The sequence below is a fragment of the Dromaius novaehollandiae genome, chromosome 2, assembly GCF_036370855.1.
Source record: "Dromaius novaehollandiae isolate bDroNov1 chromosome 2, bDroNov1.hap1, whole genome shotgun sequence".
Classification (NCBI taxonomy): domain Eukaryota; kingdom Metazoa; phylum Chordata; class Aves; order Casuariiformes; family Dromaiidae; genus Dromaius; species Dromaius novaehollandiae.
The window spans coordinates 115,950,674-115,972,488 of NC_088099.1; the positions used below are offsets into that span (position 1 = coordinate 115,950,674).

Below are 21,815 nucleotides of genomic sequence, written 5' to 3' on the forward strand. Positions count from 1 at the left end.
CAGAAGTGAGTCACCTTTGCAGCAAAGATTAAGAAAAAGTTTGCATCTTTTTCAAGTGATAAAGCACCACCTACACTTTGTGGGGGATTTTGAGGGATACCACTCATTGGAAGTTTATGAGAACAGAGTAGACACACTTAGTATGCTCATATACTTAACATAGAATGAATTAAATAAACTCAAAGTCATTCCTGAGCTAATATTTCCATGATTGATATGATATTAGTCAGCTTTTCTCTACAGTAAAGCAAAGTAGTCTTCTACAGAAGAAATGACATGAGAATCGTTTTTTATAGTCTGTCACAGTACTGAAGTTTTATTTTTAATCTGAAATAGTGTAACTTTACAAATTAAAGTTTGTAGAGGTGCTGCTTATAAAACCATAGCTTCCTAGTAAGCCTCAAACTTTGTTATGCTAGTGGAAATTCTCCTAGCAGAAGTTCTCCTTAGGGCTACAGAAAAAAATGTGATGTGGACTGTCAATTTTCAAAGTGATTTCTACTTAATTCCTTGCTGCCTAAGCTCATTGTGTATTTTGTAGTGAAGCTTTCAGCTTTTGAAATGGTCAATGCTGCAGCTGATGCACATTTTTAGGCAATGTCTCCACAAAATGGACAATAAGGCAGGTTGGGTGTTGTACCATGAATTTCTTGAGGACTCTAAGAATGGGGAGTTACATTAATTCCTGCGGCTAACTGTTAGGGATTTTTTGTGTTCTGATATCAGACCACAGTCCAGATACTCACTTAGATTACAGAACTGGATTCATGATAAGAGTTCACAGAAAAATCTAAGGTAGAGACATTCACCAGTGAAGTAAAATGAGAGTAAATCTTTTGAGCAAGCAAAGAATCTGAACCCAAGGCTGACAGTTTTAGTACTTTTCCTTAAACTCATTTGGTCTAAAACTTGAATAAGACAAACTAAAACTAAAATATGCACTATTGAAAATTGTCTTCGAGAATGTTATGAAGAATGTGACCTCAACTTCTGCGGTATAGTACTATTACATATTTTATAATTTTTAATGCTTTGTGACATTTTATTACACTTCAGTCCTTAGCCCTTTTTGTCTTCCCAGAGTGCATCAAACTATTCTGAACAACTATCACTGAGTTCTCTGTAAATGTTTTCAATAAATTGAAGATCTATTGCTTGTGAGCAAATTTTAACATTGCCTGATTGCTATGAAATGCCAATTGTTTTACATTTTTTAGAGCACTAATTGTGAATGAGATTAGACCCCTTGAAGTATTTCTGTGTTCTGAGAAATGACACAATAAAAAGCTCATTGTTACTGTACACATCAGCTCTTTATTTTTTTTTCAAGTTGCATTTACTTTCTTCACTGGCAAATTACTGCTTTATTACACTCAGTACAAAAAGCCAAAATAGTTTTGGAAAAATCAAGCTGTTGCTTTGCTGAATGCTTCAGTAGAATTGCTCACCGAAATCTCCTTGGGAGTCTTCATTGTATGCAGTGGTGAAAAAAATCCATAAAGCATTATGTCATCTTCTGGATCTGGTTCTTGGCTGGCTTCAGATAATCTTTTGCCTTCATTTCCTGTAAATTTTTTTGTCTTCTGATTTACTTTTTAAAAGATCTCCCTAATTTATTCACCTTTCTGGGAATATTAGGCAGATTAGTGAATGGCCTACAAGTAAGACGTTTTTCCAGGTTTGCTACGTTAATCAGGATATCAAGGAGTAATAGCTTAGCTTATTCTTAAGTTTATGCTTATTGAGTGTATTTGGTGACATAGTTATGCCTGTGTAAAGCAGAACACTTGTATGCATCCTTCTGTTCAACTATTTGTAGAAGAAATGGATTTAATCTCATCAGCTGTGCCTCTGTTAGGAAGATCTGCTCTTTTGAGGAATCTCTTAGTTTCTCCATGTGCCGTCTGAATGAAGGCAAATACAGAATGAGTACTGTCAGACATGTTCAAAAATACAAACAACTCATGGATTTTTGCCAGAATGCACAAAACCACTCCCCCTCCACCAGGAAGAGAACAGTGACAAATAACTTAATTTCCTGAGTGATTTGGCTTAGAGTATTTTCCTTTTTAAAGTCATTAATCAAGAATGGAGTTGGAGTTTCATTCAGATCTTGCTGTACAGAATGCATCCAGGCCTGAAATGTCTTAAGGCTTTTTTTTCAGTAAGAGGAAAGAACTTCTCAACATTCCCAAGTAGGAGGCCTTCTCATCATGTGAACATGTTTTATATTAATATCTCCTTCACCAGGCTGAATATTTAACATAAACATCTCATTTGACTGAAACAAAGCCATCTATTGATAGCTCTGAGTTGTTCAGATGACTTGAGTTCCTTGACGGGTCTGGAGCACAAACTTTGCTCTCCATGTATTTTGAGACCAGCAGTCTAGGATTCTTGAGCATACAGTGGCCAGAACAAAGGGTCAGAACAAACTGCAGTATTACGGTAACTGCTCCATAGAGTATTTGAAAACTGGCCTTTTTTAATCTGAGATCTGGAAGGGAATTGCTAGGAATAACAAACAGTAAACCATGGTACAGCAGTATACTTTATGCAGAACTGTACTGTCAGCCTTGTTAAGAATGCTCAGGGCTTCTGAAGATCACTGTTGCTGTCAGTGAAATCTAGGGGTGGTCAGCTCCTGTAGAAAACCAGGAACGGGATTCTGCATATGAGAAGCTCACTGAAAAGCCTCAAGAGTCTCATTAGGAAAACTTTAATGAGGCATAGCTCTACACACTATTTCCATAACTACTTCTTATTTGGAAGAAACAGATACTTCAGAGCCCTACTGAAATAAACATCTAATCTTTGAGGCTGGGACTGCTGAAAGCTAACTAGTTGAAACTGTTCTGACTTAAAGTATAAGGGTTTTAAAGCAAGAATCTTAGATTAATAGCTTTGCGTTAACTTTTTCTCCTCAGTCTAAACTGGGTGTTCATCTACTCTGTGCAAATCTTATGGCCAATTTGGTGGCTAGCAAATGCATATTAGTATGAGTAAATCTTTGTACCTTCAAACAAGTGACTACCATAGTTTGAGCTAGCTTGGCAGACCTGCAGTTGCAGCTCCAAAGTTATTGTCCGTGTGCCATGACATGTGTTTTAGCTCTATTCTACCTCCATCCTTCGGCTTAGCTAGGTCTGTTCTTACTATGTAGTTATTGGCATGGTGGTTCCACGCTCTTGCTGAAGTACATCACCTTATTACAGAACCGTGGTTGTAACAACAGTGCATCCAGCCTTGTGCAGGTCTGTTTTCCTGAGGTTTAGCTGACCTGAAAAAGAGAACTCTTTTTTTGAAGATAAACAAGGGACTACGTATGTCTAAAGAGCATTTGCTGAATGTCAGAGAAGGATTGCGCCTGCATGTGGCTGTTATATTTCCATTTGTGATTTGTATGTGCTGTGGTCTGAGAATATAGATTAAATCTAATGTCTGGAGAGTGCGCTGATATTCCTGTGCATGTGCAGGCTATGAGGTAGACAATATGTTCAGTAAGTCCAGATGTGTCAGGTCTACTACGTGAATACAATAGAATTGATCTGCTCGTGTGTAGTAAATCAGGTGTATCCAGAATGTATCAACAGATGTGCATTGACCCCATCCAGAATTTTGCATCCTCCTGGAGTTGCCAGAAACCCTGAATCCTCAAGAAATGTCCCGAATCCTTGAAATTCTTCATGGAGAAAACTTTGAGGTTGCTTGGTAGCCTTATTTTGGATTGGTGGTAATGATGCAACAACAAAATCAATTAGCTGAAGAAAACTTATAAAACTACAAACGATTAAAACGAGCCTCCGGGAAAGGTGATGCTACTCATCTCTGTAACAACCTTGTGAAGACTTCTTTAGAATCTGGCCTTCAGTCGAATAATGTCCAGGGAAGCCTAGGCCATAAGACCAGCTGTTACCCTCACAACAGGGGGATAGCTCTCCTGGATGAAAACATGTTTTACTAATGCAACAGTGTATATCAGTTCATTATTTTGTGTGAATAATCCACACTGTACCCCAAGAAGCTACATGCTCTACCTGTCCCCATTCGTTCTGAAAGACTGGAGTAGATTGGCGGACTGGAGTGGATTGGCACACTGAAGCACATAAAATAGAGCACATAAAAAACACCTCTTCATCTGCCTAAAAGCCTTTTTTCTGGGTGAAGTGTTGTCTTTCACCACAAGGCCTGCCTGCTGAGCAGTGCCTACAACAAATTTGCCTAACCTTTGGTGGTTCTTTCTTGTCTTTTCTGTAAGACTCAAATGTTATAAAGTGTTCAACATGAAAAATTCTGCCATATCCACATTACCGACCTTCATATTAGTGATATATGATGCCCTCTGCTTTCTCTGAGCTTGGGGCTTGCTGCATCTGCCCCTGTAGGAAAGCACCAAATAACACAATTCTGGAAGTATCCACTCAGGTACACTGGTATTGATTTTTTTCCAGTAGTAAGTTTTAGTCAGGTGTCTGGTTAAAACCACATCCCTACAAATGAGAACTTGCTTAAATATTTAATGAAAAAAGTATATGTTCTACTTTGGTGCTGAATTATTATTCTTTCTTAAGGTCAAATTAGCATCTATACACAATTCATATTCTGGTGTTAGATGGTGGGTGAATCTCTCTGGTTTTGGCCTAATAGGCAGCTGCTGAGTAACTGGAGGAAATCAAACTAAAGACTACTGTATCATTAAAGGGCTGGCCAGAGCCAGAGGAAGTAAGCAGATGTGTTTAACTTAACTATTCTTCTACCTTTTCTGAGGAGCATAATAATCTTTTGTAAAATGCTAGTGGTTCCCAGATATGGGGTCAATGGTAGAAAGATGAAATAGCAAGTGCTTACGAAGTTGGTTCCAAGTTATTTTAGCAAATGAAATATAGTCAACCAAACTAAATCAGTGAGCTGAGAAATCTGCCACTGAATTCTCTGTATATTGTTGCCATTCGTATGCAGATTTCTCAAGGCTGCTTTATGATCATATAATGTGAAAATGGAGCCTGACAACTCAGCAGTGAAACAGTGAGGAGTTTGTATGTAGCACTTCCTTCCTTTATCTTGAGGATAAATTTGATAAATCTAAATCAATCATTTGTGATGGACTTGAAGTGATAAACTGTTAAAGTTGCATCAATGTCATTCAGAATCCAAATATCATTCACTAGAAGTTCAGTTTAAAGATATGTGATATCTTCTGTCAGTGTTTTGTGTCTGTTATGGTCACTCAAATTTTATACCAGAATAGGGTGACAGTGTCACCTAGTTATCTGTAAATGGCTCATTTAAGTGGCTGATCCTGTGGTTTTTTCTCTTTATCATCCCTTCCTCTCCTGAAAAGATTAATGCAAATATGTGTTGCTAGATGTTTTTATTTTTCTCTTTTTCTGGCAAAAGGGTGTGTAAGACTCTTGTTCTTGAACTCACCATTCGGAGTACTTGACTTTTAAGAACACAAATAACTGAAGAGGAGCAATGTGCTGTAAAGATGCAACTCATTTCTTCTAAGCTTGTCTTTTTTTTTTTTTTTTTTGGTCATCCTGGGTACTCATTTCTGTATGAATTGGCTCCTAGACTAATCTCAACTCCTACTGAAACTAGTGACCACACCTCTGCAGATTGACTTGATTGCCTTAAAAGAGAATCAGAGATGAATGTAACCCACCAGGATTTGAGGAAATGTAGTACCTTGCAGGATGCAACTGAGAACCTCTTGGTTTTTTCTTTTGTGGACCGTGGTATAAAACTCCAATTGGCCTGAAATGCCCTTTCCTCTTATGTCTGTGTGAGTCAGAAAAATCATAATGAGACCTTAATGTCACCACATTATTATTCATTTCAATGTCAGGTAATGAACTTGTTAAAGTTAGTGAGATGCTTGGTGACAAACAGACGAAAGGGCTGAGGTCAGACCGAGTGGCCTGAAGTATATTCAGCTTTGTTATGGTGTTTGAACCTGATTTGAGTCTGGGATTTTGGCATGAAACTTGCCCAGCACAGTGGTTGCCATTAGCACTGTTTCTTTGGAGCTTCATTTTTCCTGTGGCACAAAGCTTTTGACTGAAGCTTGTTGAAGGCAAATTATGTCGCCGTAACAAATGACCCTGGAAACCAATGGTAGGGCTCTTGTGTAATGTGAGTGAATGAAATGATTGACTTGGGGGTTAAGTAGTGGGTAGCTTTTGAAGACTGACCGATAGACACCTACATGAATGGCAATGAATACTGAATGCAGAAGATTTTATATCGTTGGCGCGTAGCGTGAAAGAGGGTACCCGCTTCCATCAATGAGTTTTCTTGTCTAGTAAGAAAATGGAGGGCTACATTTCTGCTTTGCCTTTAGCTGCAAGTCTGGAGTGATACTGTACCAATACTGCAAGAAGTGAGGGAAGACTGTGCAGAATACGTGTTACTAGAAGAATATCCTCACCAAAGTGGTCAATAGTATGTCTACAGTGTTCTCATGTGCCTCAGATTGGGAGTGTAATATGAACAAGGAATATGGTCTAGTCTAGATTTAACTTAAATGAGTTAAGGATTTGAGAAAATAGAAAGCTCTGCCTCTCTCTTTTAAAGTTTTGAGTATAGCACATTTGAAACCACACTGTATATTATTCGTATTGTGGTGAAACAGATTGGGATTTACCCACATTTTCAAAAGTTGAAGTCAAGGTTTAAATAGCACTAAAACTTTTCTCCAGGCTTTCCAGGTAGTGCAATTACTGCATAGACAAAGACTTTTTGGTTAAATTAAAGGATTATTGAATTTTGTCTGTTGAGATGTACAGCTAAGAAAAGCAGAACACTAATATTGCAATCTTTTATGATATATGTTGTAGATTAATGAAGTAAAAGAATCCATGTAATTTTACTAATGAAAGAAAAGGCATATGTTTTAACAAACACGAATGGATTTGGTTTTGTAATCAGAATTCCTTGTAAGAAAATAAGTATTTATATATATATGTATGTAAAACTTTTCAAAATATGGGGCTTTAATACCTCACTATTGCAACAGTGGCAATTCTTGCAGCGCTCTTAGTATGTTATACCAGGGCTCTGGCTTTGATTTCAGCCCGTTTTGTTTAATCTCCAAACACAGGATTGTTTTTCCAAAATTGTTTCTCTTTTTCAAAGTTACTTCTGAGTAGAAAAGGAGTACTTCTTAATTGTTATGGAGATGAATGCAAATGTAATTGTGCAAGAAATAAGAGGGTTTTTGCTCAGGAAGCAAAGCTGGAAAATGATAACATGCAATTGCTGAGAAGCTGCGCTTAACATTTTCCCGTCACATGGAGTAGTCTTTAAATTTTATCAGTAGCCTTTAAGCTAAAATAAAACTTCATTCCTGTTAGAAATCTTAAGAATTCCAGATCCAGTAGCAGTAAGCCTCAAACCATTCATCTATTGTTTCATTAATCTAGTGCACAAGAGCAACACCATTTGGAAGTACTGTAAAGTGTTTGTGTAAAGATTAATAAACAGCAAGCAAAATCCCCCTTAGACTTTACATGGGCTGCGGAAAAGCCAAGAGCAAAGGTCTAGAATGCAATCTTTGTAAAACTTGAAAGTTCAGAGTGTGTGGTTCAAGTTGCTGGTATTTCTGCTTCTGAGACTTCCAGTTAAATGTCATTTTCCACATCAATAGAGTGCTTGCTGTGTAACCGCTCATCTCTTTTGGCAGAGAGCCAATTTTCCTCCTGGTTTTGATAAATTCACACTGCGAAAAAATGATTTAGTAACTAAAAGAGGTAGTAAACCAACTCGTGTGTTCCTCGGTAGTGAAGCACCCAAATGCGGAGCTGGGTTACTGCTGTTGGGGCACTGTGGCGGCTCCCGCGGTGGGTGTCAGGGGGCTGCCGGCAGGGCCGGGCTGAGGCCAGGGGTCTCATGGCCGGGCAGGGGCAGGGCCATGGTGGGGCTGGAGCTGGCACCGCTGCGGCATCGCAGGGGCAGCGGCTGATGGCCCCAGGCTGGGCTGAGATGGGAGCAGGGGTGGGCAGGGACTGGCCCGCCTGGGAGACCTGACAACTGCTATACTATCCTGGAGTCAGTACGATATGATTTTTTTTCATAAAATAATCTTTTTTCATCACATTTCTCTATATCTCGTAGAAACCCTGTATGTTCAGAGGTCTGTCTCAGAATCATGATTATTTTTTGCTTGCCTTGCTATAAACTTGATAATACTGATTTCCTTATTTGAAGGTCTATTCCCTGCCATCCTCAACCTGGCCAGCAATGCCCACATCTCCACCAATGCCACCTGCGGGGAGCAGGGGCCAGAGATGTTCTGCAAGCTGGTGGAGCACGTCCCAGGACGGCCTCTGCGCAATGCCCAGTGCCGCGTCTGTGACCACAACAGCGCCAATCCCAAAGGCAAGCTTCATGGATTTCTTTCCATTGTGTGCTTCTTTTTGACCCTTCCTGTGAATACAGGCTGTATTGGGGGTGACATGTTTAGTACTTTTGATCTTTCTACTGTGTGAGTGCAACTACCTGTGGGGAAAGGGCCAACAGAATGCGTGAATACCTTAAATCACCCTGAAGTGCCTCAGGGTCTAATGTCGGCCTGTTGTCTGGAGGCAAATTTCAACTTTTATTCTATGAGAGAAAATAGTTGTACTCAGCATGGAATGTACTGGGCTAGAGGAAATACACTGAGTTGTATTTTTAAGAGATTTTTATGTTTTTGCTTTGAAACAGAGCAGCACCCAATCTCTAGTGCAATTGATGGTACCAATAATTGGTGGCAAAGTCCCAGCATTCAGAATGGGAGGCAGTACCACTGGGTCACCATCACCTTGGATCTCAGGCAGGTGAGTAGCATTGAGCACCGGGTCACTTATTTTTCCGTAGGATATAAGCCCATGCAGTTGACCTGTGAGATATTTAGCAGTTAGTCATTCAGTAGCACCTATGAGCCAGATACTTCAAGCTGGCTATGAAGCGATGATTTTAAACAGATGGGTTTTTCAATCATTTATGCAGAAGCACCTTGGAAATTTTATTCCTATGAGATTGAAATGGGAGTGACTGTATTTTCAAGCAAATGGACCACAGGTTGTTCTAATTTATGAGACTGCAGCAGTTGTGCATGTTTGGATGAGAGAGTTTACAACACCGTTCCCTCTGTCCTAATGATCTCCTTCTGTCCAACCCTGCTGTCTTTCCCCCCATAATTCTTTGATATTTTTTTCCTCTGCCTTTGATTTTAGGCAAGTTGCCTGGAGATTATCAAAGTCTTATTTTCAGGCAGGAAACAGTGTTTTCAGGGTATAGTTGTCATAGGTGCGAATATTATATGTCAGGATACATCTGTTTCTGTTTATTAACTCTAACTATTACACTGACTGTACAGTTTCTCAATAAAAGAAAGTAAATGGTTTGGAGTAGGACACAGTAAAACTGTTGTTATTTACTGTAAGAAAGCAGAACACAACATATTTCCAAATATGAACTCTTTTGATACACAGTTACATTGTACCTCAGATACTGAGCTTTGGAGGAGGGAAGAAAAACAAGTGACATGAGGGACTACTGTATTTTCATCAATTATCTCACAGCAGATCTCAAGTTAAACTCTTCTGTTTAAGTTGTGTATATTTTTCTCAGTATTTTTTCATATTTACATTAAATATCTAAACCCATTAATGTGATGTAATGGTGAGATTAAAGCGTAAAAGGTCAGAAAGTTCAACTGCAAGAGCTCCAGAACCCTTGAAACACACAGACTCTCCTGTTAGCTCAAGGGTATGATCAGGACTAGAAAACAAAACACACTTAAAATGGGGTAGAGTTAATGTTGCTGAAAGAAACGTTATTTGCCACTTTTCTTGCTTCTCTTCTGACTGGCCCTGATAACCATTTTGCTGGAAGAAGCACTGGGGAGAAACACTCTGGATTATTTCTTCTGTGGACTTTTGCGCTGAGTTGTCCTGATGAGCTAGGGTTTGTATCTCTAAGCAGTGATTTTGAGCCTGTGGAAGTTGGAACTGTCTGGAGAGAAGGCGGTTCCTGTGCTTTGGTACTTCACAGCAAAACTTGGAGGGATTTTTTCCCTCCTCACAGCTTGTAATATTCTTAGGGAGGAGGCTGCTAGACTGCACAGACCGTTTGCTAATTTGTTAGTTTGTCAGTTGGACGTGGAAGATGTAGAAGTCTTTTACCCTTTCATTCCAAGAAGAAAAGAGGCAAAATTATTTCCAAACCCTACATTTTTGTTTGGTTTTTTTTTTGTTTTGCTTTGAAGAGATGCATGCATTGGCCCATGTGAGCTGTTTGAAAGTCAAAGCTTAACAATGGTATAGATTATTAGTATGAGGATGCTTCTAAAATCGTGGAGAAGCTGTGTTACTGAGCAGAAAATGCGTACTTGAGATGTACAGTTGGTAATCTCTAGACTCTGAGTGAAAGTTATTTTAAAGGTTAACACAGAAGGTTTAACTTTTTTTTTTTAATGTAGCATAGGTTAAATGAGTGGTCAGTTTATTTTAAAGGTTAACACAGAAGGTTTAACTTTTTTTTTTTTTAATGTAGCATAGGTTAAATGAGTGGTCAGTTTGCTCTTTAATTAGAAAGCAGAAATGTTGGGAAAATAATCATAAGGTACCTTTTTTCAGCAGCAGAAGGTTTGGGTAGGACTTTCTTGTTGTTTGAATAGTTGACTTTGGTTTGGACAAACAAGAGGGAAGAATGAGGGAGGGGGGAATGCCTTCTTTTATCCTCCTAGAACATTTTTGCTTTGGAAACCGACCAGGCGGCTGCCCTCTAAAGTTTTGATTCTCCAGACTTAGCACTGTTGATGTTTCCCCGAATACGTATCTTTCCTCTCCTGACCCGTGCTCTGTTTCACTAATTTGATTTGAAAAGTTTCCCCCAAGGGGCCTTTCTTCTGTGTTTTCCTTAGAGAGTTTGAGAGACAGAAGGCATCTAGGACTATGCAACTTGAATGTAAATTACTATTCTGTGAGGCAGGATTTGGTTAATAAAGATTGCTTGGAGTCAATGAGTTATTAGAGCTGACTGGGTGTACTAACTTTTAGTGAGTCAGCACAAGTAAAGAGTAACAAAAGATGCAGATATGTGAAGGACTTTAGTGATTTTAGTAACTGTTTACTTTAAAAATTTCCTTTGAACTAAGATACTCTTGCAGAGTATTTCACACTTCCCATTTTAGTGAAACTTTAGAAGTATTCCTGAAAAGCAGTACCTCTAGCTGTATGCATTGCTGTATATATTTGGCATTGGTACATTTTTTTTTTAATGTTCCAAGATTTGTGCATTAAATCTGCATGTTAAAGTGAATACGGCCTTTAATTTTCCTTGACAGAATACATTCATCCCCTTTTGTGATGGGAAGAATCACCATCTGATCATTATATACGATTCTTGAGTAATTGCTGAAAGTTATAACAATAGGAGGAATGAATCACATCTTGGGATTATTGCCACCATACAACATGCAGAGCACAGAGATGTAACCCAGCAGTCAGGGCTGGCAAGTGCTGGCAGGTAGCCTAGGCTGGCAAACACGGGGAAGCTGATGAAGACACTTTCAGTTTACTCTAGGTGAAGTTCTGGCAGCAGTCTGTGTCCGCTGGCTGTGGTCATCCCTTGGCTCAAAGCAGAAGGGAACAGAGAATATTTTTTCAGCTGATATTCTACCTTGCACTTAGTTTATTTAGCCTAAAAACAGCTGCATGGAAGAGCAACTTGATGGAGTCTAGTTAAGAAAAGAGAGCTGGCTAATAAAATCAGGATCTAAATTGCCCTTCAGATCTTTCTCCTTTGGAATCTATGTGCTGTTTATAACGAATGCTCAGCATTTTGTATCGGTACATCACAATTTTTTAGCTCACATGGATCGTGAAAACTAGGTACGTGCATTCTGGCTTGTCTTTCAGTCTTCCCAGGCCCAGGTGTGTGATAATCTTTTTCTTTTTTTTCTTTCCATTAAATGTATGGCAAAGATCCAGAGTTGAGGAAAGAGTAGTTTAGCAATGAGGTGTAGTATTGATATACAAGTATTGATATACCAAGATTTGATTTATGATCTTTTGTTTCCTATGCTGGCAGTTCTGTGGAGACAAAATAAAAATGTATGGCAGTGGTTTAAGATAGAAACAGCATTTATGCCTGAGTATGAGTTCTCTGTTCAGTTACTTTGCAAAATGGTAATGAATTAAAATACTGATTATTATAAATGTCAGTAGTGTGCCTGGTCCACCTGTAAAATCTTTCTCTGTCACACCATTAAATGAAGAATGCTTTCCTCAGTATTACTGCTGTGCTTGAGGCTTTCAAAGGTGTTTAAGGGTGCTTTGTGCTAGGTACAGCAGAAAGACAGAAGTTTGTACATCACAAAGTTTTTGAACTGGAAAGCGAGATCAGTTGTTCTTAGAAGGTCCCAAATATCAAGTTGTAAAAACCTCTCCACTTCTGTTTAATTCATAGCTCATTAATATTTCATGAATACTGGATGACTACTCAGAGGCTGATGTAAGATTAATTTGTAGTTTCTGCTATCAGAAATTCAAATATAATGGCAATAATATTTGCACTTTGTACAGAGCTTTCATCTTGAAATCACTTGGCAAGAAGAGACTCTGTAAGGACAAATCCTTATCTGATGGAAAAAGATACTGTTTGGTTGACTTCACTGGACCAATGCCAGTTTATGCTGCCTGACAAGTTTCCTTAAAGCCTTTTGTTGCTTCAAAACTGATGACGCAAGATTCAGGGTGCTCATCCTTACATTCTTGTAATACACTGCTTGAGTAAAATGAGTTTATCCTCTAGTGCGAAGAAATTGTTGCACAAAATGAATCAAGATCATAAAGAAAAGATAATTCAGGAGATTAGAGACCTTGCTGGATATAGACTAGTATGTGCTCTAGCATCACAAGCTCCTCAGGGGAAAACATAGCAAACAATTGCTAAGCCTCACAGTCTGTAATAAGAGCCTGAAGCAAAGTTGATTCCTTAAAAAGGTTTTTTTATCAACAGTGCAGGCTGATGATACTCAGCATATCCCTTCGTGTAGGCTCCTACTTTCTGAAAGTTTGTGTAGATTCACTTTAGCCTTTTCTGCCAGTAAAATGAAATCTGGGAGAAAGAATCTTTTCTGGTAGCCAGGTATAGATGTGCTGAAACGACTGAGCAGAACAGATTTTGCACCACAAGCCTTGTCAAGCCATTTTGAAAAATATTTCTGTTATTTAGATTGCCTTTCTACACTAACCCTGAAGGAAAAGATTTAGCTGAATATATCAGACTTGGAGAAACCAGTCTGCCAAGAGCCTTGCATTCTTCTTGACTTGTTCATTTAGCAGCCTTCTGCATTATATGGTTTACATTATGCTAGTGCGGTTTCAGCAAGGTATGCGATAGGACACTGAATGAGGTCCTGGGGTCCCGAACTTATATCCTCATTTTAGTTTTTTTCAAGGTCTGGTAGAGTTTAGATTTGAATCAAGATGTAGATTTGAACTAGCAGTTAGTCCCTCTGTTCACAGTAGGTTAAACTTTTCCGAAATTTAGGAAAGTTAATTTGTTGGGACTCATCTTTCCCTTTAACTTTTCACTTTCGGAGGCTTTAGTTATGAAAAGACAGAATCTTCCATTACAGTTGTCTCCATTCATGTATACTGAAAAATATAACTGAGAGTCTCACTCTAAAAGGACTCCAGGGAAGATTGTGCTTGCCAGGGCGCGTACTGGTGTGGGTTTTAGAGCATTGACTGACCCCCTGGAAATGGGGATGTTTGGCTAGCATCTGCTGCGTGGCCACTGCTGGCTGAGTTTACGGTCTTGAGCAACATGGTATGCAAAATTGCCTGAGGAATGGGGAGAAGGGTTTGCTTATAAATCTATTTCAAGAATAATGCACATGGCACTGCTGGCTCTGCATTCAAGGAAACAAGGTTGTTAGGAGAAAGGCTAAAATAAAGCAGAAGTAAATGATGTTACCTTGGTGTTGCTGCTACAGAGGTGTTGTTCTGTGGTACAAATTTATTTGGCTGCTCTTTACAGTCAGGACTGAAATGTCTGTAAAATGACACTTTCTAATCTATGGCTGCCTGGGAATTGCTAACTTGCTTTGGCTTGCCCTTTTTACCCTTGTAGCTCAATAAGGAAATTAGTTCTGGGAAAGCTACACAGTCGGATTAAAATGTACAAATCATTAGCTCATGCCACACAGCTCAAGTTTATCAGGTGGGCAGCTGGTGGACAGTGAATGGAGGTGGAGAGCAGTAGGAAACTGCTTTCAGTGCTGTTCAATCCTGGAGAACTCATGTAAGTAATCTTTAAGGAAGCGATCAGAGGATGTTGGAAAATCCGTTTGCATTACATGCAATTGCTGGTTCAGATTCCTTTCAGGTTGAAGAGGCTCTGGGATGTGAGGTCTCCCAAACCTCTACCTGTTGGCCTTCCTTAAACTGTCTGAATCTGTGTACACTGGGTATGCCTACATCCCTGCCTCCCTCTTCATCCCCTTGCTTGGGTAAGCAACCCCTGGGAACACAACTCCTACTGCCTGGTTGTCCTGTGACTTCTTAGTGGCAGGAGCATTTATGCAAAATCCTTTCATTCATATATTTAACCTACATCATTTCAGGGGCTGACAAGTTTTCCCAGTGTTGCTGATACTCAGTATCCTGTGAATTTACTTATGAAGTATATTTAGGTACCTATGGGCTGTGTGTGTAAATGGAAAGGACTCCAGAGGATCCAGGAGAAAAAGAAGACAACAGTTTTCTACGCAGGCCCACTGCACATACTTCAATATTTGTAGAACTGTTCATTGATTTTTGGATGCCTCTTTTGGGTTCTCAGCTTCAAATATCTTTCTTTCAGCTCTTGGTGAACTGTAGATATGCAGGAAAAATCAATCCTTAGATGAGTACCAAACATGGATGCTATGCTTCTGGAAAAAAATTGACTTTATGATGTGATGATAAAATGAAGTAGGATACATACACAATTGCTGTGAAAATCTTTCTCTTTAATTGGCTTTCTCCCTCATTCCCCCTAACTCCAAAAACTTTGTTATTCAAACTAAATTTAACCTTTGTACTCTTGTGAATATTACTTACTTTTATTTCTGTAGCAGTGGCTGCAGTTATAGTTTGTGGTGAAGGATAACTCATTGTGACTAGTTGAAACTGGATTTAAAACAAGCTACATCAGCTGCAGACTATAATGGGTCTTGAAAAATCTCCATGTAATCAAAAGTGGATCGTTTGTTGTTCAGTGGACTGTGTAATAAGCATGGAAGCATTTTAGTTGATGATAGCAAACAGAGAAGAAAAATAAATAAATGAAGAGGTATAAAGAGGCTTTGAGGAAAACTTTCTCCCATGGCACTTAAAAAACATTGGTGTTCCAGTCTTGCATCTTTTGTACATTTGAAAGAGATGATTAACTTCAAAGGAACTTTTAGGTGCGTGGCAATTCCTTCTTCAGTTCTCTTTTGTGTGATGAAGAAAATGCACATACAAATAAGTGGCTTTTACTGGCTTCAGCTTAGGGGTATTGAAATGATGGTACCCAAAATTCTGCTTGTGCGTAATCCAGTGTAAAACAGGTATATAAGTCAACTGCTGCAAAGACAATTAATGAAATACAGGTGGTGTGTAGGGAATTACAGTTGCTTGGCTCTGTCTGCCTGAATTCCATTCTTTTCACTTTAAAAGCATATATTTTGATGTTATCTCAGCTGGAGCTTGTTGGTATCACATGAGTTTTATTTAAAGGTACTCTTTCTTGCACGGAAGCTGGATTATAGTTCTTGGTTTTCACTTAACTTTAACTTTTAACTTTGAGACTGTGCTGTAAGACAGAGAATTTTCAAGCCCTGTAGAAATTTTGCTTCTAAGACTGTAATGCTATGACTAAACAGTAAGCTGGCTTCTCTTTGTCTATGTCTGCTTTGTGCTGCTGAAATGCCATAGAAGTCAGTAGACAAAATCCTTGGTTTGTGTAAATTTTCATATTTATTGAAACAACTGGAAGTACTTCTGTTTATATGTGCTTGATGTCTGGCTCAAAGGATACAATTGGAGTGCCTGAAAAGAAAATCAGACCAAGTGAATACCAAGTTGTAAGTTATGTCTGAATTTTAATCAAAACTGAGTTCATAGGTATCACCATAGGTATACCGGAGATAGGTATCACCAAAACTTTTTCCCTCTCATGTCTGCAAAGCTCTGTTCACTTAAAGAATTTTTTTTTGCAAAGTAGCTTCCTGAATTGCACACACAGTACAATCACTATTTATATGTTTATTTCCCTATTCAGCTTTTAGATGGCAAATGCTGTTCTGGTTCTGGCTTCCATCCGTACTGCAAAAAAGAAATAAATCTGTATTTAAAGACATGTGAAAGAAATGATTATGGCTAAAGTGGAGCAGAACCCCCTGTTAATACTGCACATGCAGACAGAAATTATAATAATTACACCAGCCAACCAGGCAGTCTATTCAAGTGAGAATACAGACCTCTGAGATGGCTGAACAACATGGCATTTTTCTTTCATCTAAATGTGGCTTGATAATGTAGTGCATGTAAAACATTAAACTCATATAAGGAGTCTTACAGTTTGCAAAGATGGCCAATTTTAAGCGAGGTGACATAGTAGGTATTAGGTAAGGAAGAAGACAATAGCTTTGGAGTAAGTGCACTTCAGAGTTAGTGGCTGATGCTGTAGCTAGTTGGGGGCCAGTGCAGGTTGTCTGGCTGCCATGAGAGGCTCACTTAAAAGGTAGCATAAAACTAATTACTGTCCTGCTTAGTCACAGAAGTCCTGAACAGTGCTGTTGCATGGATGTACTTTGGACTCACAATTGTAAGAAAATATGCAAGCTATCAACATAGCTGAGAAATTGCAAATCGTAAAACAACTTCTATTCCTAAATAACCTTATCACACTTGTATTTGTTACATATCTCTTATTTGTCTCTGTGCTTTTTCAGCAGACGCTCTAAATAGCCCTCTGCTTAAGTAAGTTTAAATGTAACAATGAAAATGGAATGCACAGAAAGAGATTCTTAATATAGGGTGTAAAAAGCTTATCAGAAATGCTATTACTGAGAGGATTATACTCCCAGCTAAAATGTGAAACAAAGGGTTGTTTGGGCTGCAGCTGTTCTGAAAAAAAAATCACCTCTTTGAAGCCCTCAGCGGTTCGAAAAAACTAAATAGCACTTTTCCCATGAAAAGAACATTCTATCCAACTAATCCCGAAATCTACAGTCTATGTGTATTTCAGCTATCAGGTTATCACAGAAAGATGAGCTGAATATATTTGGGTTTTTTTAGTCACATAAACAAGTGTTTTACTGTGATGTTAAAAGTTTTGACAAAAATGATACATATTTCTGTTAGTATCATAAAAGATTAGACGGAGCTTTTGTGAAAGGTTTGTGCAAAAATTTTATCCAGAGTCACTCTGCCAAATTTTACCTTCTCTTAAAATTTGAGTTAATTTTAGTACCAAATTAGGCTCCGGTTGTCTTTTATACAGCAGAATAAAGTGTTAAAATTTTCTTCTTGCTTTTCTTTTTTTAAAGGTCTTTCAAGTTGCATATGTCATCATCAAAGCCGCTAATGCTCCACGACCTGGAAACTGGATTTTGGAACGCTCCATCGATGGCACAGAGTTCAGACCATGGCAATACTATGCAATTAGCGACACAGAATGTTTAACTCGTTACAATATTACCCCAAGAATTGGGCCTCCTACGTACAAGAGAGATGATGAAGTGATCTGCACCTCCTACTATTCCAGACTAGTTCCCCTGGAACATGGAGAGGTATGTTTGCTTTCACACTTGTGGTATGTGGGTATGAATGTGGACTGACTGCAACTTCAAAACATTTGAATTGCAGTTATCCAGTTCATCACCTTCGGCACAGCCAGGTGGTCTGTTACTCTCCTTTAATGATAGTACCTTTATGTCATGTACCAGTATAGCAAACTTTTAAATGGAGGGATAAAGCATTTCTTTGGCTCTGCATATTCCTGCTGCTAAACTCTTTGTTCTCTCTCTTTCCACATAATTTGATGGTAGCCATTAACTGTGAATTATTAGTTACTCTACCCTGAAAGACTACAACAGAGACTCTATGTTCTGCCAGGTTTTTCATTTAATAAAGAAAACCCCTGTGTTAGGAACACCTGGTTGTGTGAGATAAAGCTGCAAACACTGTTGAAGTGCTCTGCACAGCTGGAGCACCTAAACAAGCCTTGGCATTGTTTCAGGGATGCAGCATAATTAAGAGAGCTGTGAGTTGTGTAGCCTCACTGTTGATTGTTCTTTCTTCTAACAAACTCTATTCATGGTACTTGTCTAATTTATTTCGTAGAGGCAGCCACATAATGAAATGATACATTAAAACCAGTGGTTATTCTACTGTGAAAGCTCTTCTTATGTGGTAATAAAATGCGGTGTTATCCCATGGAGAATGCTAGCAACTCTTAATTTAATAGAAGCCAATATGTTTTTGTTTATTGGTTAAAAAAAGATTGGAGTATATGTAGTTAACAGCTGAAGCGCATCAAACCTCTTTTTTCACATGAACTCCAAACTATGTTTTGGCAGGAGAAAACAAATGAAATTCAGATGACAAAAGTCCCATTTATTTTAATCACATATTTGTTGCAGTGATGCTAAGCGTATGCCTACAGATCAGATGGAACAGATAAAGAAACTTAACCTGGCTCTCACTACAATTAACCAGAAAGCCCTTAGGTTAACTGTGTGCAAACAGTGCCTCTTGTAATGGATGCCTGAGAGGCGGTCGGACTCTGAGCCCAGGAATGCCAGAGATTCGGATTAGTGATATTTCATGCTCATTTATTTTTCCTGATGTACACTGAATTGAGTGATTCAAGTATAGTCAACAGCACTACCTGGAACATTGTTTCATCTGAGTGTAATAAAAACGAGATTAAATTGCTCTATACCATACAAGAGCTGTCCTCCACAAAGGACCGGCTGCACCTTCATAGCTGTAATGACAGATGGGAATACTCCCAGCGCAGAGAATCTCCAACCTGTGTTAGTGAATCTTGCCCGTTTTGAAAATATATTTCTATTGCTTCCTAACTGGTTCTGGCCAACCTATTGGACTTAAGTGTAAGGGTTATAGGAGGTTGTGTGCACCAGCTGATCTCTGCAAGTATCTGCAAACACCCATGTTCATTGCATCCCAGTGTTCTGCACTTGGATGCACCCAGCTTAGACCTGTCCTGGTGCAGAAGAACCAGTAGGGGAAAAGGGACACATTTCTAAATGGGAATGTAACTTACTAACAATATTTTGCGCCAAATGAGAAAACTACTGACATTTTGCCAGTTTGGCCGCTAGATTTTTAGTGGGTTTAAAGAAGTATTGCTCCTACTATTTAAAGAGCACTTACAACTATAAGTGCTGATGTTAATCTCATGTACACTGCTTGAAGATCTGCTTCCAGTAAATTTTTGTAACGAAATCAGGGCTTATGATGAATAATTGGAATGAACTGCAATAGTCCATTAATGCCCAAGTTAAATGTTGGAAGTGTGAACTCCATTTCCAGGGTCTGTTTGTATACCTTTGAAATAACACAATTACTGTTTAGAAAGTCCCTAGCTTCTGTAAAATATTACAGAAGCAAAATTTTAAAAAAGGGAAGTAAAAAAACCCTTTAATTTTTAGAAATATTTTCAGTGGAAGGATTTTGACAGTACCAGAGAAAGCTTAAACTTTAAATTCAAAGTGGAGTATGTGAGACAAAATTACTCTGCATAAATGCATAAATACACTCTAAAATATGACTATGAGCCCAAAGTCACGGTGGTGACTTGAGTGTTCCTGAGTTGCATTGGAAAGAAAGCAGCTATGGGGGGCTGTAGCTAGAGTAAGTTGTGCAGCTAGATACCAGAAGCCCCCTTACAGGGGCAACTCGGGAGGACTGAGACAGTAGGATGGAGGCCAGATGGGTTGTGTTGTGGTGGCAGCCTCCTGCTTTCTATTGCCATCTTTGTTGTGGCTTCCCATTGTGCTGTCTTAACACTGAGTATTTCTTGTTGATTGGGAATGGTCCCAGCAGAGCACAGGATCATCCCATTAATTCTCCCAGACTGAGCATGTGTGCGATATTACATTTTGCAGTAGGGTCTTTACAGGTTGCATAGGAGACAATCTGTAAGGGCAAAACTGTGTTTATGTTCAGAGTTACGTCTTCCATCCCAACAGAGAAGACCGGAGGAACTGAGGACTAGCCTGTGGTACCTTTCTTCTCTTTATGCTGTCTCTACAAAAGTCCTGAGGAAGTTAGATTCTGTAAACCAAGAGTGGTGGTTTCAGAACTGCGTGAGTCAAGAAACAGGCATTTTACCTGCAGGTATAAGTTGGGGAAGAAAAAAAATTCCGGTTAATTTGACATCTCGCCATCCTAAGATGCTGGAAAACAATCTTTAAGTTTTATGTTTTTAATTCTCATACTGAAGTGTCCGTTGTTGTAAATACATCACAATTATGTTTATCATTAAGTCAGGCCTTCTTTCTAGATTCACACGTCGTTGATCAATGGTAGGCCTAGCGCTGATGATCCTTCACAAAAACTTTTGGAGTTTACTTCTGCACGGTACATCCGCCTACGACTGCAGCGTATTAGAACCCTTAATGCTGACCTTATGACTCTGAGCCATCACGATCCTAAAGAACTAGATCCCATTGTTACCAGAAGGGTAAGCTGATTGTTCAGAAATGTTATTCAGTACCTCTGGATAGAAAAGCCTACTTTGATCCATTTGAAGAAGTACTTGATCCTTGCCATTCATAAACTGAGTTATTTTTAAAAGTTAACTAAGTCTTACATGCCTACTGATGTTATTAACAATGCACCTTGCCACAGAGAACTTTGAAAAAGTATTTTTAGAGATTTTTTTGTTTGCTTTTTGTTTTACATGTTCAAATGACTTAACCTAGGAACGGCATTTCTAATGCTTCATCGTCAAAGAAAAAAATACGGTTTTGCTCATAAAAATGTCACCTGAGGTTGCTCTTGATGCAACCGTGCAGTGCCTTTTCTGGTGTATTAAGAATTTCAGTTCCCAGTGCTCTCATTCATAAAAAAGAAATATCTGAAAACCTTGCCATTGTGAATTTTGATGTCTAATGAGAAGTTTTCTTCTTTTCTTTTTCTTCTTTTTCTTTTTTTAAGGCTGGTTTAATCAAATTGTATTTAAGCCCATGAATGAACAATGATACAAAACACGCAAATAGAATTTTTAGAGAATTAACTTTACACATCTGATATTGAAACTGGAGAAACCAAGGCACCAAGCACTTAGGCTGACTTGTTCAAGCTCTCACAGAAATTCAGTATCAGAGCCTCTAAGAATGCTGCCTGCTATGATTAATTTTGTGTGATATTCCTGTTTTGTATTTTGCCCTTTTGACCCTCTTCTTAATTTGCCTGAGATCCACAGGTTAGGGCATCAGTAGTTTTGTGTATAAAAGTGGCTTTTGCATCTTTGAATTTCCATACAGTTTGGGCCTCCTGAAGAGGACGGAAGAATATGAAAGGTGTTTCCCCTTCTCCTCACTTGTGAGCTACTTCCCTTTAAGAGCATCCACAAGCAACTAGTTAAGCAAGGACCCCGTCCCCCGCTTGCACAACAGGACTCTTGCATTTGTGCCTTCTCTTGTACACATAGTCCTTTTGCAGTTATGCTGCTTCTTGACGAACTCTTGTGCATGGAGCAGTTTGCCAGTGTGTTGAGGAGGATAGCACTAGTGTATGGTGCTAGGAAGTATGGTCAGG

At 38.9% G+C, this 21,815-nt stretch overlaps 1 protein-coding gene across 1 annotated transcript in view; it reads left to right on the forward strand.

Annotated features, from left to right (window-relative positions):
• Positions 1–21,815, forward strand: part of LAMA1 (laminin subunit alpha 1) — a 106,063-nt gene that overhangs the window by 15,574 nt on the left and 68,674 nt on the right. Inside the window, exons 2-5 of the mRNA XM_026105553.2 lie at positions 8,209–8,379; positions 8,707–8,819; positions 17,573–17,815; positions 20,557–20,736. Coding sequence (XP_025961338.2) covers positions 8,209–8,379; positions 8,707–8,819; positions 17,573–17,815; positions 20,557–20,736 — 707 coding nt within the window. The remainder of the gene's footprint in view (positions 1–8,208; positions 8,380–8,706; positions 8,820–17,572; positions 17,816–20,556; positions 20,737–21,815) is intronic.